Source organism: Barbus barbus, assembly GCF_936440315.1.
Source record: "Barbus barbus genome assembly, chromosome: 37".
In the NCBI taxonomy this organism is placed as follows: domain Eukaryota; kingdom Metazoa; phylum Chordata; class Actinopteri; order Cypriniformes; family Cyprinidae; genus Barbus; species Barbus barbus.
Window position 1 is genome coordinate 9,135,081 of NC_136715.1, and position 8,912 is coordinate 9,143,992.

The 8,912-nt window shown below is 36.1% G+C and overlaps 1 protein-coding gene across 1 annotated transcript in view; it reads right to left on the reverse strand.

Moving 5' to 3' along the window:
* Nucleotides 1-7,603, reverse strand: part of LOC306857080 (protein diaphanous homolog 3-like) — a 326,012-nt gene extending 318,409 nt beyond the window's left edge. Inside the window, exons 1-2 of the mRNA XM_079396755.1 lie at nucleotides 7,478-7,603; nucleotides 3,589-3,693 (exon numbers count right to left, since the gene is read on the reverse strand). Of these exons, the coding sequence (XP_079252881.1) occupies nucleotides 3,589-3,693; nucleotides 7,478-7,588 (216 nt within the window). The 5' untranslated portion in view covers nucleotides 7,589-7,603. The remainder of the gene's footprint in view (nucleotides 1-3,588; nucleotides 3,694-7,477) is intronic.
* Between the last annotated feature and the right edge of the window lie 1,309 nt (nucleotides 7,604-8,912).

The window sequence follows — 8,912 nt, forward strand, 5'->3', positions numbered from 1 at the left end:
TTTTTTATTACTATTATTTTGATTTATGTCTTAGTTTTAGGTTGTACTATGTTTATCTTTTTTAAAGTAATTTTTTAATTACTTAAATTAAATTTTTTATATTTGTATTTGCATTTCGAATGTAATATGGCAATTAAATGCACTAAATGAGTTTAGTTTTCAGTTATTAATATGCAATTTCAGCAATAAAAATTAAAAAAATTTCTAAAAAGGAAACAAATTACTTGTTCATAAGAGACCTTTAAAAGATCGGTCTTATTTTCTTATGTATATTTAGTATTGCTCTTTAATAAAGAAAAAGTACGTATCCGATTACTCGATTAATCGGTGGAATTTTCGGTAGAATACTCGATTACTAAAATATTCGATAGCTACAGCCCTACTGGCTACACAGGACATTTGAACCTTGTCATAAAAATGACGAGGCAGTTTATTTTGAGGGATTTGTTGTGTGGTATCGTGCTGCATCTAGTGTAGACAGTGTAGCTCTAGCCGCGCCGCTCGCATGAGGTAGACAGGGTGTATTTAACTTTCTTATTTAAGGCTACTTTCCTATGTATTTTTTATATATATTTATTTTAGTGTTTTGCAGGTTTTGAGTGTTCACTGACGGAAGTGCTAAAATAAACACGCACATTTGTTAACAGATGATTGAGCCTCATTTATTTATTTTTGCGTTTCAGAATTATATATATAAATATACACAACACTGCGCCACTGGTGGTAGTTGGTCCATTGACACCGTCACAGCCTTAATAGATTCCAATACATCGGGAGTTCTAACATGATTGTTGAAGGGCTTCGAGTTTCAGCACTCCAAATGCAGAAAGAGACTAAAGCTGATTGGAGAAAAACCACAAGTCCCGACCAGCCACTCGAGATAGCAAATACAATCCAAATTGAATCATCCCGAAATCTCCAAGCACTCAAAAATAATTAAATTCTCAGCGGAAAGAGAGGAAAGGCATTATAATTAAACTCCCTTGTTCTTGTTTCTCTTCCATCATTTGCAGGCCCTGTAAATGAACGCAAAGCTAACCAACAGGAGGATTAGATTGGGGAATTAATTTCGGTAGGAAAAAAATGCCTTTTCATCCACCTTGCTTGAATCCTGCATATAGAGTTTCCACTTGTGTGGAGCCATAACGTGCAATGGAAGAGCCGGAGGATTTGTTGAAAACACAATTCTAAGATGTGTATGCTTGTCAGTCTGTCTCGCCAACACATTGGGACTTAAAAAAAAAAAAAAAACTGACAAACAATCCTCTAAGCGGTATGGCTTAAAACTAAGAAATCAGAAATCTAATGCAGGTAGCTCCAACCATGAGCAAGAGTGCTTGGGGCAAAGACTCCCAACCTGTATTTTTTCGACAAGTACGTGATGCAGTTTTTTATTCTAATGCTAAACTAGCAAATTCAAATCGAGCAGTAAGTTGATTAGTCTACAAGTCACTTGAGGTATATAATGTCGATGAATGTTAATGAATGACAATTAAAACAAAAAAATAATGAAATATACGTGGCCATCATCATTTGCATCCATTAAAGATAAAGTGTCATGGCGTGACTAAGCTGCACAATTTAAATCTTAAAATCCTAATATTTTATATAAACATTTTTATAATACAGGGCCTGAGTTTCGGTTTTTAAACTGGGGGGGAACTCCACCCTTACATGGGTCACATGGGGGGGGGATTTAAAGATTCTTGGGGGGGGGGGGGGGGGGGAATTGACACATCGGGCTAAATTAATCATCTTCATTTATTTATGTCTACAGTTTTTAATGTATCTTGGTTTTCAAAGAATTATAACAAAATTTGTCATGCTCTCTTTCAAATTGACATTAAGAACTGTATTAAAACTATATATTAAGAATCACTATTTATATATTCCAGTTTCAGTTCAATTTCTTTGTTTTTTAAAAAAAAAAAACTTTATACAAAATACACCATGCTCTCCTTCAAACTGACATTAAGAACTATATATTAAGGTCTCTCAATTTCAGTGTATTTCATGGGTTTCAGATCAGTTCAATTTTAGTCACTTTTTTTCCATTGCTTGTGACTTTGTGACTTCTTTCCTCTGTCTCCTCCTCTTCATCTCTTTCCATTTGATGATGGCTTTCATTTTTGTGCCTTCTGAATAAAAAAAGAAATGGCTCCTCTTTCTATAGCCAAATATTTTTTTTCCCCTAACGTTTAAGCATTGTGAAATAATCTAATCAGTGTTATTTTTGTTTTTATTTAAGAAAAAAAGCTCTCCAAAGATTAAAAACCATTTCAGTGAATGATCTTTATTCCGACATAAATTAAATAACACAAGGACAAATATCATGCATACCAAGCTGTTGGCGTCTTCTCGCCGTTGAAACATGGGTCGTTACGTGAGAGATGATGACGATCAGTGAACAGGAGTCTATTTTCTTATGTTCATTCATGTTAACTTTCGATAAAATGCGTTTTTTAAGATAAGGAGATGATGATTTACTCGCGCTTCGCTGCTACTGTGTTGAGTCGGCGGGCGCGCTCTATCCACTCACACACTATAAAGAGCAAAACAGCATTTGATGTTTGAATTTCGGGATTAAAATAATATAATTTGGAAGCCGATAACATCTTCACAAGCAACTCATTATGACTCAGAATATTAGAGCGCGTTACACAGCCTTGTGTGAATCAGTGCGACGCGGGCCACGGAGAACACGCCGATGCTCTGCTACAGGACTCAACGACAGAGAAGGCCGGTGCAGCGCTGTTTTAAAAAAAAGACAGGCTGTTTGAACCAGTGATTTATTTTTTTCGCGTCTGTAGATGTATTTATTCTGAGATGAAGCAAATATATTTGTGCAGGAATTTCTCGCATTATAAAAGTTAAACTTGCGGGAATGGTTTAAATTATGCGCGATCCCCACAATCCCACGCCGAAATTCAAGCCTTGGAATAGCTTTTATATTAATGTCATTCTTTATTTCCCTCCAGAATTCTAGCATTAAAAGCTCCAGACTATTTGCAGAAAAACAAAATAGCAAACTACACATTGGGAGATGATGTAAAATCACATCTTGCCATCCTTTACCACAGCGTTATGAGTTCATAAGTACACATGAGGAAGTTCAACCTCCCTCTCACCTCAGGACAAGAGAACAAAAGAGACAAACTAAAATGAGGGCAATCATCTCCGATAAATACAGTCTTTAGCCTGTCAATGTCCTCATAAGAGGCCTGCAGTTACAGATATTTTTATCAGGGCAAACCCACCCACACAATATCAGACTTGCACGTAGTCGGCAAAGGCACACAACAACAAATGAACAGGGTAACACAGGCACATGGTGTCTCTGTGGTGATTCTGCACCTTTGCTTATTATTTTCTGTTTTACAAAAATGCTGACATCTGACACAGGAACTGATTGGATGACCTTTAGGTCAAAAGAGTCCGTCTTCTTATTCAGTATCAAGGTTAGTAATGGAAATCCATTATGAGTCAAAAAGAAGCTCAAAGGGACGGAAGAGAAATCAAATGTATTTACCGCTCATCCTTTCAGGTTTATATGTCAGTCTGTGTGGCTGCAATCATTCTTTGACTTACGGTTTTTGCAGCTGTAATGATGTACTGAAGGACCATCTCCCTTTTTGTGCTCAAGTCCTTCTCTCTGAGAGGAGCTTTTTTCTCTTCATTAAGATTCATATCCTCCTGAAAACACAGACCACAAATGTAAGAGAACAGAAAAAAAATCCTCTTAAGATCTTTAGTATTGTGACCTGCTTTATGAGAATCTCCATCATAAGTGGCAGACCCCTGACCCCAAATACAAGACTAACAAATCATAAACCGACTTCAACATATTTCTGCCCAAGAGAAAATATTACTGGAAATGCTGGGTGTAAACATAGTGAAGAAAGGCAAAGAGCACCTGCATCTTTCCATTTCGATGCCCACATGAATAAAATCATGCCTAACACCTGTTCTTTTTGGAACTGAAAATAAATGAAACCACAGGAAGTCAACCTCTGCTTGTGAATCCATCAGGCAGATATGTCTTTCCTGCATCTTAAGACATTAAGGAAAAGGAAAGGAGATGAAAATGACAAAAACACAAAGAAAGTCTTATAATGCATGTTAAGTAGCTGAAAGGGAAAAAAATTATATTTTACATACTTTAACCCTTACAGACCCAAGCATTTATATTCATTATATTTTTAGTTTTTATTCTTTAAAGTGTCTTTATGATGGCATTAGTAATAAAAAATTTTGAAAGAAATTGTTTAAGCAAAATTTGCATCGGGGTATGATTTAGAAAAAACACTGGTCATTTAGTGCAGAATTCCACCTATATTTTTTGATACACTAAATAGAAGTTTTGAATGCACAACAACACAATTCAGCACACAAATGCATTTGAAAAATAATATACATTTCAGTCAGTTATGAAAAGTTAAGAAACTTCACTATTTGGCCACTTAAAGTCCCCATGAAATCAAAATTAAATTTTTTTTGGCTTTTAGCATGAATATGTTAGCCTTAAGATTATCTATAAGATAATCGCGCTCCAAAATAATGACAACATTCACATTTACAAGATTTAAGCATTCAAAACTTACACGCCCGCCAATATTAATCAATGATTTTAATAACATCATCCTGCACTTCAGCTTCTCATTAAACTTTGTCCAATAAAATGCTCTCTAGAATCCAAAGCGTCCTGCCCCTTATGCTAAAAACAGACGCTGAAGTGCCAGCTGAGATCGGTCACTTGTTCACAGGATTAGTATTTTCTGTATGGTGAATGGCACGTGGTGCACTATATAGGGGATAGAGAATGATTCAGACAGTGTAAATATGCTTTCCGTTGGGGTGAAAGAAGGTTTCGTGTTACGCGAACCGCCACAACACACAGTCTGCTACGGATCAGAGACGCGATAGTACGGAGACGATCATATAGGCAAATCGGCACAGACCATAAAACATATCGGACCCGTTTGAATTGTACACTGAATGCTATATTTTAAAGCAACATTGATGAGATTGTGGCTGTCATATGCTGTCAAATGTGGCTCAACGGCTCTGGTCTAAACTGATATAAACGAAACGCTATTGGCTATTAAAAAAGGGGGCAGGACTGGCTTGATTATGTCCCACCTTGTTTTCCTGTTTCAGTTGAAATGTCAACATATAGAATAACGCTGCGTGTTTCGAAGCACTTCAGTGGACCTTTAAATATATTTAAATAAAAATTAGAATGAATTGAAAAAGTATGGCATTATATTATTCATATAGACTCCATTGAATAGACTTTTGTGGGAACAATAGAAAAGTTTGACCACCTAATGCTCACCATTGCATTTTTACTAAACTTAGAAAAACGGTCACAAACGTACACGCATTCAAAATTTCAGCGCATGTAAGCATTTGCACATCACTACACACCCCATCTAATATTTTTTATACTTAAATCAATTAATGTCTCAAAGGTGTTCCAAAAGGACCCCCTTTTAGTGCGACTTGGTAGCTATGCAATTTTTTCCACATCAAAAAAGTTGTTGTAACTGATTTCAGAATGTCAGCTACTGTTGTGTAGCTTTTTCCTATACATTTAGTGAAAGCTAGGTATTACTTAATTTGTTTTAAGCAAATGTAGTAATTCTGCTGCTATGCTGGGTCTCTAAGGGTTAAAGCTGATTGTAAAAGTATGTCTGGTTTTCTGCAGGAGTCATTGAGTGTTTTTGATGAAACACTTCAAAAATTAAAACGGTTTACTAATAAAGGGACATTTTTGCTCAATTGTAATAAGATTGGCTATTCTTAAACATCGGTTGTCTATGTTGACATTTTTGTGTGCAATTTTGTGAGATCTTTTGAAAATTAGTACCTAATACAAGCCTGACTGAAGAAGTCATAAATTATGTATTAGAAAATCGAATGGGCCAATTTCTGAAAAGATTAGAAATTAACAGTGAAACAGAAATGAGCATGTTCATAAATCTGAACCTGGTGTACTGCTATGACAGACATTGGCAGATATATTTGGCAATTTAACTTCCCAGATTACTGAAGCAACACGTCTTGTGCCAAAACAAACTAACGAGCTGCACTTCTCAAACTCACTATCTCTGACAGCGATGGAGACAAAAGAAAAGAACTAGTGTGCATCTGTGGACAGTTCACAACTACCATCAACAAAGAGAAAGGGCATGGAAATCCCAAGGCAAAAGACAGAACAATAAAATCGATAAGTGAGAGAAGCGAGAGATGAGAGGGAAAGACAATAATGGCTGCATACGATGTTGAGTGCAACTGTCCAAGTGTCCTCCAGTCTCATTTCCCTTTCCCCAAAGAGCTTTCCCTTTCTTCCCTTTTCTGAGATGACGGATCAGCAGAGCAGTTTAAGACTTCACCAGTTCGCAAGCGTGATGCAGTCCTCAAGTGTCAGAGAAAGAGAGAGAAAGAGAGAGGAGGATGCTGGGATAGGCGCGGATAGGGCACAGAGTGGAAAGGCATCCATTACCACCGTTGGCCCTGTCACCTATGCTGGCATGCTCATGTATCCAAACACGCACTTGCCGTGACTAATGACTGCGTCTCTGCCCACGTTATCCACACTCTTCCTTCTCTACCCAGCAGTGGCTGCTCCTGTCACTCAATCCTGTGCTCGGAGATTCTGCTCAACTGCTAACACCACCTCCACTCTTAGAAAGGGCACCGATGGGGACTTCCGTACAATAGCACTAAGGCAACGGAAGACTGTGCAATGTTTTAAAACGATACTTGTGGGAAATTTGATGAAATAGATGTGCTTGAGATGAATGTGTAACAAAAGTGCAGTGGATTTCAGTTAACTTTCAACAGCTGCAGAATTTTTTGTTCCTCAGAAACCTGAAGGATTGAGAAAGGTCAAAAGCGTTTGTCAAATGAAAACTTTGTACATTTAAATTGATAAAAATATTAGTACAATACATTAAAATAAATTTAAATTCTAGTGAACAGGCATTCTACTAAATTATTTTTGTTATAAATGTGCACATTTTGTCCAAGTCCAAATCAAAACTAGATTGTAGGGGTTATTTTATTTGTGTGCATTTTATTTTATTTACCACAACAAGCTAAGCTGCTTGCAAACATTTGTCAGTTACTGTATGATGCATGTTCAATACGATACGAAAGTGAGTAAGTATTTGAGTATGCGTATTTATAGGCATGAGGGCCTCGTCCTACTATGAATATAAGCTGATTGAGGTCAGTGACCCATAACAATCCATTTCATTATGAAAAGGTTGCGTTTCCTTAAAACATAATTGCAAATAAACCTCTAGTGCTTATTGTGGTTGAAAGGTTGATAAAGGTCAATGTGTAGGAGTGATAATTATCTGGATTTTTAGACGTGTACAATGGCATGAATGCAGAATGTTTGTTTTTATTTACAAATGTGTGTTTCACAACATAATTCAAAGTACATTTTTTGTCTACAATTACATCTTACCATCATTTTCTCAAAGAGGGCAAGGATTTCCTTCTCTGATGTGATCTTTGAAGAAAGCTCCTCAAATTCAGAGGAAGCGGACCAGTCACAAGAAGAGGAATGCTTGGACATGTGGGAGAGGGGTGGCCGTTCCTTTTTACTGCCAGGGATCCGGATACTGGAAAATCTGTCCAGCTAAAAGAAAGATGAGACATTTGACAGAGCATGAGTGAGACTAGCTCAATGGTAATTATTAGTCTATTGATTATTTCTCCATTTAGGTAGACATACAAAATATACACTATAATTCAAAACTAGTTAACAGACAATGTTACAAAAGCATTCTATTTCAAAATAAATTCTATTCATCAAAAAATTCTGATCCTGAAAGGTATCATAGCTTCCTTAAAAATAAAGCAACTCAACTGTGATAAATAATAAGAAATGTTTGCATGAGGACTGAATCCGCATATTTCTGACGGATCAATTGTGTCACTAAAGACTGCATTAATCTCTGCTGAAATTTGATGACTTCAAACACATTAAAAGAAGAAAAAGTTACTTTAAATTGCAATAAAATTTTATTTTGTATATATAAAATATATTTTGTTAAACGTATAAAAATGCTAAATGTATAAAAATTATAAAAAAATGAAAATGTATATAAAAATAAATATTACATTACAAAATAAATTATAAAAATAAAAAGGACATAACAAAAATAAATGTTTCACACAAAACCGATTAAATCACCAAATTATAAATAAGAAAACAAAAGCACAACAAACTGTGTGTTAAACTGGCAAAAACACACATTCCCTCCTCATACTGCATCACTTTTTTCATAATAATATTAACATTATTAGTGCTGTCAAAATTAGCACGTTAATGCAGATTAATTGTTCCAGTTTAAAAGTTTCAAAAATATTAATGCAGTTAACGCAGGGGCAGACCTAGGATTGGCCACCACACTCACAACTGCTGTTTTTGTCTCTTTTTCTTGACAAGAATTGCATTTATTTAGACGCAGAATGTATTTATGAGCACATCAAACAGGAGACTTTGTCGTTGTGCCGTTGTGAAGACTAGAATAAAAGGGCAACACTACACAAACTAGTCAAACACACAGAATGTAAAGTGTTGATATGACAGCTCCATAGACTGTTGATGAGGTTAAAACTTTTGCAACAAGGCAACAAATCTAAGGCACAGCGTTCTTGTACATACTAATGGCCTCAAAAGACCAGCCTGAACTGAACAGGAGTTCAAAAGCTTTCAGATCTTTATCAAACACCCACTTTAGCACTGTGAACTTTATGATCAGTTTTAGCTTCCTTATTGTAAGCAGACTTTCATTAGAAGTCTGTCAGCTTCACATTCAGCATGCCTAACGAACAGTGTCCAGGGATACAGTAACTCGCCGTCGATTTATATCGAGGTGGTGGGCCCCCGCATC